The following is a 19,457-nucleotide window of genomic DNA, read 5'->3' on the forward strand; positions in this document are numbered from 1 at the left end:
AAGCAGAATGGGAGGTCTGTAACAACATTCAATGGCCCTTCAGCCTCCAGGATCTTAGAACCGTTCCCTTACCTAGAAGAAAGGTGCAGTGAAATTTGCTCCCTTCCTGGTGGTTTTCTACTGCTTTGCAATTTTAGTTGATAGTCATGTTTTGACTGTACTCTTTTTAATATCAGTTTTAATGTATGACTTCAATATGTTTTTTGGAATTGCTCTTTTCACTACAGTTGTATTGGTAGTGGGAATGACTGCAGGAATCAGTGGGCCTCAAGCATAACTGTTCTTTATTCAGCACACACAGAAGTGAAGAACTTAGCAGAAGCTCCACCCACTGTTGCTGCTGCCAGCTCTACAGGAGCCACCAAGGTTAAAAAACAATAATTAACCTACAGTACCACCCCCACCCTCCGGATACATAACATTCCTCCCCCCTTAGCTATCATAGTTTTCCAGCCAACAAGGAGGTACCCTTTCATGGCATGGTCTCTGCGCTCAACTAGTAGCTGTAGATTGCTCAGATGACTTTCTTTCAGTAACTGCCACAGGTAAGGAAGGAGTATTGCTCCCATCAGTTACTGGTTCTGGCACTTCAACTGGTGGTGAGAGAAACACATCAGTTCCAGATAGGTCTTCAGCAGCTACCTCTGCTGATGACAACCCACTCTGGCCAGAACACCTTCTTAGCTGGTCAACCCAGCGATGCCACACTGACCCATCTGCCCACTGGACCATTTATGACACAGGTCCAGTGACCTCAGTGATAGAGGAAGGATCCCACCTCGGTCCAGCACCATAGTTCCTAGCAAACACCTGATCTTGTGGGGCAAATGAATGGTGAGTAGGAGCTGAGAAGGCAGCATCCAGAGCTTGCTCCCATTTGCTTTGTAAGTCTTCAGCTAAAACTGGGTGGAGACAGTCAAGGGAAGTTTTTAGATGCTGCCCCATAAGTTCCTCTGCAGGACTGACTCCTGTTGTTGCAGAAAGAATAACATGTTGAGCAATAAGAAACCTGGCAAGGCATGTTGGCCAGTCTCCTCCTGCAATGCTCTTCAGGGCATCTTTTGCTGTCTGCACCATCTGTTCAGCTTGGCCATTTGCTTGGGGATGACGAGGTGCAATGGTGACAGCCCGGATAAGGTTCTTGTCTGCAAATGTTTTAAATTCAGCAGATGTCAATGCAGACTCATTGTCTGAGACTATAGTGTCAGGCAACCCATGGGTTGCAAATAAGTGGCGCAGTTCTGTGATTGTTGTAGCGGCTGTTTGTGGTGGTACAAAGACTACTTCAAGCCACTTTGAGTAAGAATCTGCCACAACCAAGAATATTTTTTCTTGAAATGGTCCTGCAAAATCCATATGGATTCTTGACCAAGGCTTCTTGGTCACTTCCCATGGAAAGATTAGTGCCCTTGGTGGGTTGTGCCTAGTGGCTTGGCAAGCACTGCACCCATTTACAGTTTTTTTCAATATCTGAGTCAATACCAGGCCACCAGACATAGCTCCTGGCCAATGCTTTCATGCAAACGATCCCTGGATGAGCTGCACGCAGCACAGTCAAGATGGTTTGATGACCCTTATCTGGAACAACAACACGGTTTCCCCATAGCAGACATCCCTTATGGGCAGACATCTCATGCTGACAGCATTGGAATGGCTTAAATTCCTCTGGCAGTTCCTCATCTGGCCATCCCTTCCATAGCCAGTTTAAAACATGATCCAGTACAGGATCTCAAGCAGTCACCCTACCAATTTGATCAGCCTGAAGAGATGGATAGGAAGGGCTTCTAGCTTCAAGACTTCCAATGGAGGAGCTACAACAAAATCTGGAATTCAAAGTGGTACCTGACTCAATCCATCAGCATCAGCTATTGCCTTTCCTGGTTTGTAGACAAGTGTATAATCATAAGCATGGCGCAGAATGCTCTGATGCTGCATGCGGGGTGACAATATGCAGGGAGTAGGCTTACCAGGAGAGAAGATTCCTAGAAGAGGCTTGTGGTCCATGTGTATTTCAAAAGCATGGCCATGGAGATAGTTGTGGAACTTTTTGACTCCTGCAATAACAGCCAAGGCTTCTCTGTCAATTTGTGCAAAGTTCCTTGCAGTGGATGACATAGTCCTTGAATAATAAGCAATTGGTGCCTCTGTACCATCTGGGAATTTGTGGCTTAGCACAGCACCAACCCCATAAGAAGAAGCATCAGTAGTAAGGATTAGTGGGTTTTTTCATCATAATGTACAAGCACAGAATTTGAACTCAACATGTGTTTGACATTCTGGGAAGCATTCTCATGCTGGCTGGTCCATTTCCATGGAACTCCTTTTCCCAGCAAGCGATGCAGTGGCTCAGCAATGGTAGCGTTTTGTGGAAGAAACACATGGTAGAAATTGAGAAATCCCACGAAGGCTTGAAGTTCCTGCTTTGTTGTTGGAGCAGGTGCATCATGAATTGCACTTATTTTTTCATCAGTGGGGTGAATGCCAGAAGCATCAATATGATAGCCCAAAAATGTTATGCTGGAGGTTCCAGTTTCACATTTCTCCTTTTTTTTTGCATGAATGCCAGATGTGTCAAAGCAATGTAGGACTTCTTGAAGTCATTCAGCAAGCCCTTCGTCTTTTGATCCCATGACCAGGACATCGTCAAAATAAAGTACAACACCTGGAATTCAAGAAAGTAGGGTTTCCATGAATTGTTTGAACAGTCCAGAGGCCACACTAATTCCAAATAGGGATGTCAGAGAATTCTGCCACGGATTCCAGGATTCCCCCAGAATCTGTGGCGGAACGGCTTCCTGCCCCCCGTCACCCCGTGGAATCCCCCCGGGATGGAACTTACCTGGGGCGGATGAGGTGGTTGTGGCAGCTCCAGCGGCAGCGGCTCTGGCTGGTCTACCGACTAGGGATGTCAGAGAATTCCGCCACAGATCTCGGTGAGGCTGAATTCCAGTGCATTCGCCCCCCCCCAAATCCATGGTAGAACGGCCTACCCCCCCACCCCCCACGGACGAGACTTACCTGGGGCGGATGTTCTGGATGGCGGCGGCTCCAGCGGTGGCTTCGGCGGCAGCAGCGGCTGGTCTTCCAACCGGCTGCCACCGCCGCCATTTGCAGTCCGGTCGCTTCTCTCTCTCTCTCTCTTTTTTTTACATAGATGCAATAGGCTATGTAAAGACTTACATAGTCTTTGTAAGGGGTTTAAAAAAAAAAGCGTACAAAATGGCGGCTATGGCCGCTGCCATTTGCATTCCTTATTTTTGGCCATCTTAGTCTATGTAAATATTTACGTAGACTAAGACGGTGAAAATAAAGGGGACCACAAATAGCTCCCGCTACGCTATTTGCGTTCCCCCTTGTTTTCACCATCTTAGTCTATGTAAATATTTACATAGACTAAGACAGCCAAAAATAAGGAACACAAATGGCGGTGGCCATAGCTGCTGCCATTTGCGTACACGTTTTTTTTAAAAAAACCCAGACGTGAGAGGCTGCGTAAGTCTTTACGTAGCCTATCACGGCTGAATACACGGACGCAAATCATGGCGGCTACGGCAGCCGCCATTTGCATCCCTGCTAGCCAGCGGCCGGATGTCCGGCTGCTGGCGGAGCCGGCCGGTGGCTCTGCAGAATCCCCGCGAAGCAGAGCTGGCTGTCGAGGATTCCTGGGAGGAGGGACGGAGTGCCTCCACCCCGTCGAGGATTCCGGAAGGAGGGACGGAGCGCCTCCCCCCCTTTGCGAAAGATTCCGCAAAATGGCACGTGACTTTTGTACATCCCTACTCCCGGCCAGCTGTGGCCGGGCTGCTGCTGCTGCCATTTGCGTCCTTGCAGCCGTGATAGGCTACGTATTTCTGTACCCTATCATGGCAAAGAACAGGGACGCAAATGGCGGCTGCTACGCCTTTTGCACCCCTGCTCTTTGCCATGATAGGCTAAGTAAATACTTATGTATCCTATCACCGCCACTACAATGGCTGCCATTTGCGGCCGCAGCAGCCCAGCCATGGCCGGAACTTCGTCTGTGGCCGGCCCTGGCTGGTGGCTCTGCGGAGCTGCTGTGGAGTGGAGCTGGCCGCGGAGGATTCCGGGGGGAAGGACGGAGCACCTCCCCCCCACCGCGGATGCCCCAGCACAGAGCCAGGTAAGGGATTCGTACATCCCTAATTCCAAATTGCAGGTGTTTTACTTGGATTGCCCTTCAATGAGTGATTATTGTTTTGGCATCTGCTGTAGAATCATTGATGACCAACTGTTGATATGCTTGGGCCAGATCAAGTTTTGCAGAGACCTCCCCTCCAGCGAGGAGTTGACTTGACAGCAAGCACTGGGTATGGGTGCTGCTTAAGTGCCTTATTCACAGTGCACTTGAAATCCCCACACAGTCTCACCTTACCATTAGGTAGCCCACTGGGTCTGTGTAACTGGTTCTAGGACACCTTGCTTGATGAGATGCTCAAGCTCTTCTTCATTTTTTCCCCACAATGCAAAAGGCACATTCCTGGCTTTCATTGGTGCAATCAATGTATCCAGATGGAGCGACATTGGCTTCCCTTTGTATTCTCCCAGTTCTTCAGAAAATACCCTTGGAATAAGCCAGGACCTATCTGCTCGCTTTTGTTCAGAATTAGCTATATTATTTGCTTCGAGATAGAATGAAAGCCATTCTGCTTAAGAATCCAAGGAAGAAGGTTGAGTAACATCAAACTCTTCGATATGTCCAAGAGCAGCCATTTTGATCTTAATTCTCTCTCTCTTTTTTTAACACAGGGGTTGCTCAAGTTCTTAAGTGGGTCTAGCTGACTGCTTACCGGTTAGCTGTGTAAATGGATTCACAGTCCTTGCTGCCTGTATAGCTCTCAGAATCCCACCTTCATTGCCCAAAAATATTGTATTGGTAGTAGGAATGACTGCAGGAATCAGCGGGCCTCCAACACAACTGTTCTTTATTCAGCACACACAGAAGTGAAGGCATAGCAGAAGTGCCACCCACTGTTGCTACTGCCAGCTCTACAGGAGCGGCCAAGGTTCGAAAACAATTACTAACCCACAGTACCACGCCCCCAGGGTACATAACAACTACTTTGAGAGAAGTAGCTGAAGAATGGGCTAGAAATCCTGTAAATAAACAACCTTTTAGACTTTTAAAAGAAATTAAATGTTGAGGAATATGTTTTGTGCGTGTGCGTGTGTGTGTGTGTGTGTGGATGGGGAGGGACCTCACTACACTTACTTTGGAGGAAAAAAATTAAAATAAATCACAGACTCAGCACACTAAAAAGTAACATGCAGTTGCTTTGCAGAATGCATATCTAAAGACACAGCGGTTGCATTTAGCTTCTCTTCCTTATACTTAACAAACTGAAGATATTTCCCTGTCCTTAAAAAGAGGACATTTTATTTGGAACATTGCTTCCAATACTGAACTGGGTCTGATAATTGGCCTATCTAGTCCAGCATCATCTACTCTGGCAGCAGTTCTGTAAGATCTCAGGCAGAGATCTTCCATTCCACCTGGAGCAATTTCAAGTGAAGATACCAGGGACTGAACCTTGGGAAAAGTTATACATGCAAAACATTTAGAGGCTTTTCTCAATATATAAGCATAGAAAGAGCAGCCACATACTTAAGTCTACTTTGGGTGAAATGCAACATTGTGCAAGCAGGAGGCAGCTCACACAGTGGATCTTTCCATTCCCCACATTCCATATGCAGCCCCCTGAAAAGCCTCTCCAGGGGGTTGGGAGAGTGGGCTGCAGGAGAAGGGAAATGGATGAAACTGGGAACCCCACATGAGTCGGCCGCCATTTGCTTCTGCAGCGGCCGGCCGTGGCTGGAACTCTGGCTGTGGATGGCCTTGGCTGGTGGCTCTGCGGAGCCACTGCGGAGCAGAGCCGGCCCAGGGAGGATTCCAAGGGAAGGGACGGAACACCTCCCCCCCACCGCGAATCCAAGCTGCGAAAAGGTAAGTGACTTTCGTACATCCCTACACACGAGTGGTGCAAGATTCCTCCACCTGATTGCAGGCAATTTCCTCCCTCCCACTGCAGCCCAATAAGACACCATTCACAGTGTTACATAGGTCCCACCTGACCCTCTAAAGAAGCTGCGGGGAGGTGGGTGAAGGAGGAGCACAGGTAGCTGCAGAGGGAGGAGTGGAAGTGAAATATTGATTGCATGTGCTTGCCTTGGTTAAATTGTACTCTCTGTCTCCAACTGGCTCCCCAAGATCTCATGCAGAAATCATTCCTAATCTTGCCAGCTGCAAGATCTCCTGCAAATTATGTGCTCCACCAGTGAGCTACATATGGCCCACCCTGATAATTTCTGGTTTTCAGGGAAAACAGGATCCAACCCTTCATGACCCATAGGGGAAAACATCCAACTAGGAAAATCCCTTTTCTACTCAATGCATTCTTTTAGTTAAAATGTCTACAATGATGCGGGGTTCAGCATTCCATGCTCTATTGAGCACATGCAATCCAGTCTATGCTATAAAAGGCTGATACATTGTTTTTGTCAAGGATTCAGCAAGTTTTGTTTTAAATATTTCATTACAACTTCCTTTCACCAGTGACTACCATGGTGAAACATGGAATCCAAAAGAAAATAACATACACTGGGGAGAGAAGAGAAAGGGGTGGGGGAAGATATTCTGCCCCAAGGATAAGCAAAAAGCTGATTTTAACTAAACGTCTCATCAAAGATGCTATTACGTTTCACAGAAAGCAATTAGCCTTTGTTTGTAAGCAGTCGGAGAGAGTAAATTGATCACATTTTTATAATAGCCACATAATCAATGTAGCAGATCAAGTTTCCATTTCATTAGCACACAAGAACATTTTGAAACACCCCTACGGACATGTTCACAGGATCTGTTTAAGGGTAATGTCTACTTCCAGGGACAGGCTTTTGACATGCTTTTCCTGATGGGACAGAATAATTAGACAGCCATTCTGTTTGAAAAGTGGACAGGGACAAGTACCATTCCTGAGGTTCCAGTAGATCACTCTTGCCCAACATGATGCCTTCCAGATGCCTTGGACAATATTGTTTGAGAATCAACTTTTTAGATTTTAAGGAATTGTACCTGGTAATTTTACCCTACAACAAAAATATGTATTTTATATATATTTTAAAACAGATTAATTGCTCGTGAAGAAAAGACATCATCTTGAAATGTGTGGAGCAGAGCATTTTAGAGAGTCTCACAATGAATAAACAATTATCATAGACCATATTCAGTGGCACTTTGGGAACTTTTCTTTCCTGGTGTTTTTTGTGACAAACCAAACTTACGATTTCATCCAGATCTGAATTGGGGCCATGAATATTTACTCTCAAGTAAAAAGAAAAGAAAGGAGGAAAAGAAAGAAAAAGGAATAGGCTCAGCTACATGCAAACAATGTAATGTATACTTTGACCCACAATGTAGTACCAGGGCAGAACAGAAGGAGGAGGTACATCTGAGGATCTCAGAATGCACGGGGGAATTTAAAGTTTGTTTGTTTGTTTGTTTTATTTGTACCCCACCTTTCTACCAAAAGATGGCACTTTTTGTAAGGCAGCTGACAGAACCAATTAAAATGGATTGATACAATATATTAAAATACAATAAAAACTTAACAATTACAGAAAAATATTATTAAAACCAGCACTCAACCCACCAGACCCACTTACACTCTAAAGGCCTTGTTAAATAAGGTGGTCAATACATAACTTAAATAAAGTTAAAGAGCAAATGTGTGGGTTGCAACCTGGCAGCTTGAACTAGTCTTCTATTTTGAGCAGGATGTATGAATCCCATTAGGGTTGTATTGAAGATTTTACACTTTTATTATTTTGATAGAATAGTTTTTTTCCGCTGAAAAACAGAGTGCAAATATTTTTTTACATTTAAAAAAAAATCCTATTTGGTACTGATATTCCAACTGGCTATAGCTTCACACTATTTTTTATCTTGGCTGCTTTTTCATCCTTCCTGGGGGGTGTCTCCATGGTTGATTTGCTGTGAGCTGGCTTAAGGTCATTTGGGGCACATGACCATGGCCATCCTGCAGCCACCCTGGAGCTTTTTGTGGAAAAACTGGATTTTCTGAGACTACTTTAAGTCTGATTCTTTTCCTTAAGTTGGGTTCTCCACAGTATAGTTGTTGTGTGACTCAACCCCCACATTTACTTCAGGTATGCTAGCCCTGCCCAGGAGTGTGCCTTTGACTCCAGTCAAAGGGCATTTCCTGTCCCTGTGTTCCCCTCCTGTATTTTCCAGCACATACTAATGTGCTGTCTACTCAGTCTGCTCAGAAGTAACTCCCATTGTGGTCAATGAGGCTTGTCCCCTGAATGCACACTTCAGAATTTACAGAGATCCCGCTCAATTGAAATAGCACATTTTAAAGCACTAATTCCCTAAAGGCTATAAAGGGCTATCTCGAAGCTGCAATTCTCTGTGGTTTGGTTTATTGATATTTGGAAGTAACTAATTCGCACCTTGGATCATGTACAACATCAGGTTAGAAAGGGGGCTCCTTTCCCATCCCTGTGTTTCCCATCCCTGTCTTTTCACCACACACATATGTGTGTCTATTCAGAAGTAACTCCCATTGTGTTCATAGAATCATAGAATCATAGAATAGTAGGGTTGGAAGGGGCCTACAAGGCCATCGAGTCCAACCCCCTGCTCAATGCAGGAATCCAAGTCAGAGCATCCCTGACAGATGGCTGTCCAGCCTCGTCTTGAAGGCCTCCAGTGTGGGAGAGCCCACCACCTCCCCAGGTAATTAGTTCCATTGTCGTATTGCTCTGACACTCAGGAAGTTTTTCCTGATGTTCAGCCGGAATCTGGCTTCCTGTAACTTGAGCCCATTATTCCGTGTCCTGCACTCTGGGATGATCAAGAAGAGATCCTGGCCTTCTTCTCTGTGACAACCTTTCAAGTACTTGAAGAGTGCTATCCTATCTCCCCTCAGTCTTCTCTTCTCAAGGCTAAACATGCCCAGTTCTTTCAGTCTCTCTTCATAGGGCTTTGTTTCCAGTCCCCTGATCATCTTTGTTGCCCTCCTTTGAACCCTCTCCAGTTTGTCTGCATCCTTCTTAAAGTGTGGTGCCCAGAACTGGACACAGTACTCCAGATGAGGCCTAACCAGTGCTGAGTAGAGGGGAACTAGTACTTCCTGGGATTTGGAAGCGATGCTTCTATGAATGCAGCCCAAAAGAGCATTTGCCTTTTTTGCAGCCACATCACATTGTTGGCTCATATTCAGCTTGTGATCGACAACAATTCCAAGATCCTTCTTGCTCGTAGTGTGGTTGAGACACGTATCCCCCATCTTGTAACTGTGCATTTGGTTTCTTTTTCCTAGGTGCAGAACTTGGCATTTGTCCCTATTAAATGCCATTCTGTTGTTTTCTGCCCAGCACTCCAGTCTATCCAGATCACTTTGAATTTTGTTTCTGTCTTCCAAAGTAAGACAGAATTAGCTATCCCTCCCAATTTTGTGTCATCTGCAAATTTGATCAGCATTCCCTGCACCTCCTCCTCCAAGTCATTCATAAAAATGTTGAAGAGCACTGGGCCCAGGACTGAGCCCTGCGGTACCCCACTCGTTACCTCTCCCCAGCTTGAGAAGGTCCCATTGATAAGCACTCTCTGAGTCCGATTCTGTAGCCAACTGTGGATCCACCGGATCGTTGTTTCATCTAGCCCACATCGAGCTAGTTTGCTCATCAGGATATCATGGGGCACTTTGTCGAAAGCTTTGCTGAAGTCGAGGTATATGATGTCTACAGCATTCCCACGGTCTACAAGGGAGGTGACTTGATCAAAAAATGAGATCAGATTTGTCTGGCAGGACTTGTTTTTGACAAATCCATGTTGGCTTCGAGTAATCACGGCATTGTTGTCAAGGTGCTTCCAGATGGATTGCTTTATGATCTGCTCCAGAATTTTCCCAGGGATTGATGTCAGACTGACTGGTCTGTAGTTCCCAGGTTCCTCCTTTTTACCCTTTTTGAAGATAGGGACAACGTTAGCCCTCCTCCAGTCATCTGGCACTTCCCCCGTCCTCCATGATTTCTCAAAGAGAATAGACAGCGGTTCTGAGAATTCTTCTGCCAGTTCCTTTATGACTCTAGGATGCAGTTCATCTGGCCCTAGAGATTTGAACTCATTCAAAGTAATGAGGTGTTCCTTGACCATATGCCTGTCGATCTCAAGCTGCAATCCTGCCCCTTCAGCCTGTACTTCGCCTTTGCCAGGGGGGTCATAGACCCTCTTTTGGGAGAAGACTGAGCCAAAGTAGGAATTGAACACCTCTGCCTTTTCTTTGTCATCTGTTATCGTTTTGCCATCCTTATTTAATAGCTGAACAACCATTTCTTTCCTCTGCCTTTTACTATGCACGTAGCTGAAGAAAGCCTTTTTGTTGTTTTTAGCATCCCTCGCTAACCTCAGCTCGTTCTCCACTTTAGCCTTCCTGACGCCATCCCTGCAATTCTGTGCTACCTGCCTGTACTCTTCCTTTGTTACTTGGCCTTCTTTCCACTTCCTATATGTGTCCTTTTTTGTTTTCAGGTCATCCCTACGCTTTTTGTGAAGCCACATTGGCTTCTTCTGTTGTCTTCCACCTTTTCTTCTTGTTGGAATTGTTTGTGATTGTGCTTTGAGAATTTCCTTTTTTAAAAGTTCCCACCCATCTTGGACTCCTTTTCTCGTTAGCGTCACTTGCCATGGGACCTTACTGATCATTGTTCTGAGTTTATGAAAATCAGCTTTCCTAAAATCCAGGGTACGCGTTTGACTACACTCGGCTTTTGCTTCCCTTAGAACCAAGAACTCAAGTACAACATGGTCGCTTTCCCCCAGAGTTCCTGTAACTGCTACTTTATCCACTAAGTCATCTCTGTTGCTTAGGATCAAGTCAAGGATAGCCGATCCTCTAGTTCCTTCCTCTACTTTCTGTAGGAGGAAGTTATCCGCCACACAAGTCAGGAATTTCCTGGAGGGGCCATGTTTTGCAGAATTTGTCTCCCAACAAATATCGGGGAAATTGAAGTCCCCCATTACTACTACATCATGCTTCCTTAAAACATTGGCTATTTGCTTTTCAAAAGTTTCATCCTTGTCTTCTCCTTGATTGGGTGGCCGGTAGTAGACTCCGACCACCAGGTTCCTTTTATTCTTTGCTCCATTTATTTCAACCCAGATGCTCTCGATGGGGCTACCAAGCTCCTCCTCCTGTATTTCTGTGCAGAGATATGTATTTTTCACATACAGTGCAACCCCACCTCCCTTTCTGTTCCTCCTGTTCTTTTTGAACAAGTTATATCCTTCAACTGCTGTATTCCAGTCATGAGAGTCATCCCACCAAGTCTCAGTTATACCTATCAAGTCATAATTTCCCTCCTGTATTAAGAGTTCAAGTTCGTTCTGTTTGTTTCCCATACTCTGGGCATTAGTATATAGACATCGAAGACCATGTGCTTCATAGTCTGGCTTTCTTCCTACATATGTCTGAAGACTATTATTGGGCGCTATCAGAGCTGTTCTCTCCATTGCAGTGCATGCGCCTATGTCCATCGTTACCCCCAACATTACATCTCCCTTCCCCGTAGGATTCAGTTTAAAGCCCTCCTGATGAAGTTCTTCATGCTGTGGCCAAACACATTCTTCCCAGCCTTTGTGAGGTGCAACCCATCCCTAGCCAACAGCCCATCTTCCAGGAAGTATAGGCCGTGGTCCCAGAATCCAAATCTCTCTTGTCGGCACCACCTTCGTAGCCAGTCATTCACCCGGAGTATTTTTCGTTCCCTTTCTATCCCTCTTCTAACTACTGGAAGGATGGATGAGAAAACTATCTGGGCCCCAAAGTTCTTGAGTTTCCTTCCCAAAGCTTCAAAGTCTGACGTGATCTCTTTGTAGCTCCGCTTGGCGGTATCATTTGTTCCCACATGGATGAGAAGAAAGGGATACCTGTCAGTGGGCTTTATGAGTGCAGGCAACCTTTCAGTCACGTCTCTAATCTGTACTCCCGGGAGACAACATACCTGGCGAGTCCATGGGTCTTCGCGACATACTTGGGTCTCGATCCCACGCAGCAAGGAGTCTCCCACTACTACCACTCTTCTCTTCTTCTTGTAGGCCTGGGTTTCATCGCCTCTGTTTGACTGACCTTTAGCCTCTTGCTCACTCTCATTCAGGTTCCCCTGTGATTCTTCCTCTGCAGGCTGTCCTCCAGTCTCATCCGCAAGTACCTGGAATCGGTTCCACAGCTCCACTGCTTCCACTGGTGCAGAGTGGCGTCTAGTTCTTCTTCTCCTAACTGTCACCCTTTTCCAAGGAGTATCCTCTATTCCATTTTTCTTCACCTCAGCATTTCCCACTGCCTCATCTTGCTGTTGCTCTTCAAGCTTCTGGTCTGCCCTTTGCTGCTGTAGTTCCCCCATTCTGTCCAAGAACTCTTCGTGTTCTCTTATTCCCCGGAGGGTCGACAGTCGCCGCTCCAGTCCACTTACTTTTTCCTCCAGCAGCGTGATCAACTTGCACTTGTTGCAGGTGTAGGCCATGTTGTTCTCAGGCAAGAAAACAAACATTGCACACACCTTGCAGGTCACCACCACTGGAGAGTCTTGTCCTTCCATAGCCTCTTTTCCCTTTTTGTGTCTAGCTTTGTGATTGTTCTAGACTAGCCTGTGCCTGCTCCTCTACTCAGTAGAGGTTAAAAGCAGAGTCCCACTGGTGTGGAAGTGTGTGTTACAAGACAAATAAATGAAAAAAAGTTAGTAAAAAAAAATAAAAAAAAAATGTTAGGGGCCTCCCCCTTGACCTCCCCTGCCGAACTCCCCTGGCCAACTCCTGTTTGCTCCCCCCGTTCGCTCGCTCTGTTCGCTCGCTCTCTGGGAGCTTGCCTGCTTCTGTAGTCCCTGGACCAGCTGGAGCAGCTTGCTCTGCTCTGCTCAGCTGGGAGGCGGGAAACAGGAGTTTACTGAGGCTTGTCTGTGATGTTTACATCCTTTCTTTTTGGAAGTAATTAATTTGCAGCTTCACTCCTTTGCAGCATTGGGAGCTTCAGTGGAAAGGAGAAAGAGAATTAGAGAAACAGCTGGTTGGAGCCACAGTGCTCAAGTATTCACAGGATTAAGTATCCTAAAGGCTCTGAAGTGCTTCACCAGCTGTAAGGGAGTAGTTAATGTGGTTAATCACTCAACCACAGCATTGGGAACTTTAATGGAGGGAGAAGGATCTACAGCTGTGTTTCTGTAATGTTTCATGCTGTAAGGAAGTAATTAATGTGGGGTGGGGGGACAGAAGGAGAGTGCTTTTGTCACAGGAGGAAACCTCCCAGGATTTTATAGAAGGAGAAAGTGGGGGGGGGAGCCAGGAGGGGGGCTCTCTTATTGGTTGAGCAGCCCGTGCCAGTCAGGTAATGTTCACTCAAACCCCCATCCTGAAGTATGTTCTGTGAAGTGACTTATGCTGGTGTGGTGCACTCACTCATGGAGCCCTGCGTGGACCAAAGCCGATTCCTAAGAAAATCTGGATAATTCTCCATTCACTTCTCCTTCTGTTGTCATGGAGAAACCCTCCTGGATTAGGCATTTGATGATCCCGCCCAATCAGGGATCATATAGTGATAAGGATGATTTAGCCAGTCAGCTGGCTGATGACATCACTGTTGGCAAATGAGGAAAATGTCAATGAATGTGTGAACATTTTCACAGGGGAGAACTTTTATTCATTGCTAAAATGTTACCAAAACCCCACACACCAACACACACAGAGTAGTTTCACCTCAGCCCTCATTCCAATATAATTTCAGTTTGTGATTTATTTGGGTAAATGATGATAACTGCCAGATCCATCCTCATGTCTTTCTGTAAGACTTCTTGCAGCCTTTTCTGTCTTATTTGTATTCTGCTCTTGTACATGCTTTGTTTAAAGGCACTACATAATTTAGCGTATGTAAGAAAACACTGCACTGGGTTGATGATATAGATAGAAACCTGAATTTTTTGCATGGATGAGGAAATAGCAGGGGCTGTCTGAAAATCAGTTAATTTCCTTTTTCTCATCTAAAGTATGCTCTTTGCCTCATGACCTCTGAAAACCTCTGTTCCCATATGATGGCAAGTGTGCAGCTCTCTCTAAAAAGGAAACACTCATTGTTCAGTACTGAGTACATAGAGACATCAAGTGCATACAGTGATAGGGATGACAAAATTTCAATGCAGAGTATTCAACTGTAGATGTAGAAACCCACTCCATGACTGATGAGAAGAGAAAGGGCTGATTAAATTTCCCCGATAGCTTCTGAGGAATGAAAGGAACCTGGCGTTTGTGTATATGAGTTGATCACAGAAGGAGTGATTCAGTGTGGTTTCTCTGTTATGGAAGAAAATCTTCCCTCTTGAGATTTGAAAATGGTGCTCTTTAGTGGGAAGCCATAAAATGCCCTGAAAAAGGGGAAGGGACTATGGGGGAAATTGCCACAACATCTGTGTGAAACTAAGGTCTGGAAAAGCAAATTAAATGCAATTTGTAAAAGTACTTCTAAAGTACTACTTGTATTATTATTTTTTAAAATGCTCCTTCTAACAAGTTGGGTTCAAGAGGACAAAGGAGCATCCAGTGAGACTCCAATCAACATATCTCAATTCCTCTCCTATTCTGGTCTGATGATTGGCTTGACTTTGAGAATGAATTACCAGTAGGGATGTCAGAGAATTCCGCCACGGACTGAAATGGGATAGAATTAGGGATGTACGAAAGGCACTTACCTTTCGTGGATTATGTTTATGGTTGGGGGGAGGCGTTCCATCCCTCCCCCGGAATCCTTGCTGGGGGGGAGGCACTCCGTTTCTCCCCCCCTGGAATCCTGGCCGGCTGGCTGTGCTCCGCAGGGATTCTGCATAGCCGCCGGCTGGCTCCGCCAGCAGCCGGACATCCGGCTGCTGGCTAGCAGGGACGCAAATGGCGGTGGCCGTAGCTGCCGCCGTTTGCGTCCCTGCAGTCAGCCATGATAGGCTACGTAAATGTTTACGTAGCCTATCACGGCTGACTTAAAAACAACAACAACAACGCGCATATGCAAATGGTGGCGGCTACGGCCGCCGCCATTTGCGTACGTGTGTTGTTTTTTTGTTTTTTAAAAAAAGTCAGACATGATAGGCTACGTAAACATTTATGTAGCCTATCACTTTTTTTTTTTTTAAACTGGAAATGGCGGCGGTGGCAGCCGGTTGGAAGACCGGCTGCCGCTGCCGCCGAACTGCTGCCGGAGCCGCCGCTGGAGCCGCTGCCACCAGGAAGATCCGCCCAAGGTAAGTCTCGTCCCGGGGGGTGGCAGGGGGTGGCGGGACGTTCCGCCACCGATTTCGGGAGGCTGAATGTGCTGGCATTCGGCCTCCCTGAGATCCGTGGCGGAATTTTCGTACATCCCTAGATAGAATTCCCTTCAGTCTGTGCCACGGAATCCTCTGCGGAACAGCACCACGAGGTACTGCGGAGCCAGCAGTCATGAGGCTTTTTTTTCGTCGTCCACAAAGAGTCGAGGAATTTTCATAAATAAAAATGCAGTGTAGTATATTCCAATAATAAATACATAAGTTTTTTTAAAAAATGAATTGTGCTCACTGCCTTGTTTGTGGGTGTTGTTTTTAAATTGCAATCCTCCATCTCCGTTTACTTTCAGCCAAAACACTTCCTCCTCCTCGGGGCTTCCCAAAAGAAGGCTGTCCTAGGTGTGCCTGAGCAATGCACTCTTTGTTTAAAGCAACACTGTTTTAAAGAAAGAAAAAACCTTTTAAAATGACCATGCCAGTCCTGGAGCCCTGCATGAGGTATTATGCTCCCTGCTAAGCTTTATATTTCCACATCCAGTGTTGTTGTTGATGTTGTGAGGCTAAAATGGAGAGGAGAACCAACTCTGTGCATGTCTACTCAGAAGTAAGTCTTATTCAGTTCAATGCGACTTACTCCTACACGTCAGCACCCCACTTGCCCCCAGCTCAGCTTTGTATTTCCACATCCAGCTCATTACCAAACCTCCTGTTAGTTATCTCACTGGGTGACTTTGGGCTGGCCTCTAACCACTACACCACACTTCTGTTATGAAACTCATGAAAAAGAGACAGTATAATGGAAAGTTCTTTCTGTAGCAGTCACACCTGTACAAATGCAGCATGAAGGGAAAGATTAGCAAGCTTCTCTTTGTTTGAATAAAAAGCACACTCTGACTCTGCACATGTTCAGGGAATGGACAAAATGAGGAATAAACATACCAGGGAATATGAAGAACTATATTCTTCCATTGTGTGTGTGTATGTGTGTGTGTGTGTGTAGATTCTGTCTCAATCCAGCTGTTTCCCTGGTATGCTCCCGGCGCCTCCAAGTCCTTACCTGAGTCACGTTCACTGCCATGCCGCTGTCTTTGCTGCTGCCATCTTTGCTGCCTGCTGCTGCCACTGCTGTTTTCGCTGCTGTCTGCTGCCACCATCTCCTGAGGCCTGGACACATGGCAACTGGTCTTCTTGTAGGGAGTCGCCATTTTAAAATGGCAACCTCCTGGAAGTTCCAGGAAGTTGCCATTTTAAAAATGGCGACTCCCTGCAAGAAAAGTCGCTGCATGTCCAGGCCTCAGGAGCTGGTGACGGGCAGCGGCAGGCAGCGGCAGTGCGGTACTCCTGCTTTCGCTGCTGCCACTGCCCTCACCACCGCCAGCTCCTGAGGCAGCGGCAGCGAAGAAGAAGAAGATGGTGAAGGCAGCGGCACAGCAACGTTTGCCATCTGAACCCCGCTTCAGGTTCGGGGCCGAGGCAGGTCGGGGGGCCCCTGCACAGCCCTACTAACTGCCTCAAGATGAGGCGTGAGAGGTCCTTGACTCTCCTGAATCATCTAGTGCATTACAAGATGTCTGATGGCAAATCCAGTGCTGGAGCAGTATGGCACAAAGAAGAAAGCGAAGTAATACAAGTGTATGAGGAGCCTTTCACATCTGGCTCTCTGGGTCAAACTACATGCCATGTTAAATACATAGCGTGCAACAGATCCTTCCTTTGTTTTGCTCTTTAAAGATCTTTTTACTGCCTTGGGGGGCCCATGGGGGGAAAAAACTGGGGCGTTATGGGGGAGGGTCAGAGACAGCCTTGGATTTGCTGGATCCAAACCCCTCTCTTCCACATTAGGCCTATTACCAGCCTGGAGGTTAGTTAGTATGGGTTATTTCTTCTTCCTCCCTTTGAAATGAATGGACAGTGACTTTGTGGAAAAGAAGACCTTCCACTGAACACTCTGGCAAAAACAACTATCCTCCCTCCCACCTTGTCTGGCATGATCCAGGTCCAGCAGGGTTTTGGAAGTGGACAATCCCACTTTGGATTTCTCTGTTATTTGTCTGAAAGGTTTCAAGAGAATGAAATATATGGATCTGGATTCTGGGTGTTATAAATGTCTCTCTAGTCTCTTGACATTTGAAAGGAAGACTCTTTTTCTGGTCCTCCTGTATTCCACTGTTTTTCTTTGTACAGCTAAGTAGGTTCAGTATTTCAGGTTCAGTGAACCTACTAAGTAGGTTCAGTATTCCTTCCAGAGTTCCTCTGGAAGGAACTACATTTCAGCCTGAGCAAACCTGTATTTTTATGTAAGTAATTCCTAAAAGACATATGATTGGAATCTTGCTTATCTTCACACAGAAAGCTAGCAGAAACAGGAAACAAGCAGAATTCTTCTTAAACAGAGAATGTACCAAGGCAATGCCATCAGAAATAAAGTTGTACAATAATGGTTACAACTCTGGGGAAGTTTTAGATCAGCCTTCCTCAACCTGGTACCCTCCAGATGTGTTGGACTACATGGCTATTGGACATGCCAGCTGGGGATAGTGGGAGTTGTAGTCCAACACATCTGGAGGGCCCCAGGTTGTGGGAGGCTATTTTAGATTGTGCTACATGTAAGCAGTGAATGAAGAAGCACAAGTGATGCACCTGACCTCTTTTGGTCCTTGCACCTGTAAATTGAAAGCAGAGACCTGAGCATTTCATGTGGTGAAATGTGTCAGCACCATGCACCTCTCACTAGGAATGGCCAAATGTCAGTCTCACTTTCTCCCACATTCAAATATTCTTTCCATCTCTCTTGTGAAGAAATTGGTGAATTTTGGCATGTTCTTCTTCTTTTTTTTTTAAATACACATACCACCAACTGAATAGAATTTGAACCCATACTTTCTTCATAACCATCTCTCGGTTCCCAGTGCATCCTAGAATTTTTAAAAATTGGTTTTAAAAATTCTATTTTTTATGTGGTAGGAAGTATGTGAAAAGAACAGCAATGCACATGTCTGTTATTTGTATTCAATCTTAGAGTTGGCAAACCACAACTCCTAGTTCACCTTCAATTGTTCCCACAGTATTCTCGCCCCCCAAAAAAGAGACAATCTGCTGATCAGACACACTCTAGCTGAGTATGTTTTGCTTATGAAATCATAGTATGGAACATTCCAGATTATTAGCTTCTTTACCTCATTCCTTCTGTTCATTTTCTCTCCTTTGATTTATAAGGGTTTCCAAAACAGGTCGTTTCCCAAGCTTACTGATAAGGGAATTCTCCATAGCCAATTAACAGGGTTTGTGTAACAGACTTGAACCTGGTAATTAAAGGAGAGAAAATACACAGAATAACCTTGTTTTACAGGCTTCTGTGGGTAATTTATTAAACTTTTTTTTTTAGGATGGGAAAAAGGTACATTAATGGCATGTCCTTTTGTTCTTCACAAACAAAAGTGTTGTTTCTCATGGCCTTTACAAAATTAGAGATAGAAGGACCTTCAGATACTGAGGTCCCAAGTGAAGAGCTCTATAGGTAAAAACCAGCACTTTTAACTGGGCCCAGAAAGAAGCTGGAAGCCAGTGCAAACGAGACAGTGCTTGACAGGTATCTGCTCCATCTGGGTCAGTTAACAATAAACAGTTGTTTATTTAATTAAATAATAATGTATGTCCCGCCTCTTCTGTCCAACTAGGGTTCTCAGAGAGGTTTAGCAACGCAATACAAACAATAAAATCATAACATGACCAATATTTATTTATTTATTACATTTCTATACCGCCCAATAGCTGAAGCTCTCTGGGCAGTTCACAAAGAGAACTACTCATACAACTGGGCCGTCTAACATGGAGCCCCTGCACCCAATATGCTTGTGTGGACACAGATCTTGGCTCCTGCCAGGCTCCTTGCCCCTCCAGATTTTTAGTTTATTATCTAATAATTTTTTAACATTAAAAAGAAGTCACTGGGAGGCTGGCATGCTGCAGAGCAAAGTGTCAACTGCTGGTATTGTCTTTATTTCCAAGAATGCCTCTGGATCCCATGTCCCTGAGCCTCAACAGTTTGCAGTGTTTGAGCAGAAAACTATGGGTTCAAAAGAGCGGGTTGGGGTTTTGGACCACAGACCTGACCTCTGCCT

At 45.6% G+C, this 19,457-nt stretch overlaps 1 protein-coding gene across 1 annotated transcript in view; it reads right to left on the reverse strand.

The window, feature by feature from the left end:
- LOC146359346 (uncharacterized) overlaps positions 1-16,414 on the reverse strand; it is a 41,795-nt gene extending 25,381 nt beyond the window's left edge. Inside the window, exon 1 of the mRNA XM_084814366.1 lies at positions 16,394-16,414. Coding sequence (XP_084670492.1) covers positions 16,394-16,414 — 21 coding nt within the window. The remainder of the gene's footprint in view (positions 1-16,393) is intronic.
- Positions 16,415-19,457: the final 3,043 nt, after the last annotated feature.

The sequence above is a fragment of the Heloderma suspectum genome, chromosome 1 (genome assembly GCF_057233095.1).
Source record: "Heloderma suspectum isolate Gila_16-S chromosome 1, 16-S_ref, whole genome shotgun sequence".
In the NCBI taxonomy this organism is placed as follows: Eukaryota; Metazoa; Chordata; class Lepidosauria; order Squamata; family Helodermatidae; genus Heloderma; species Heloderma suspectum.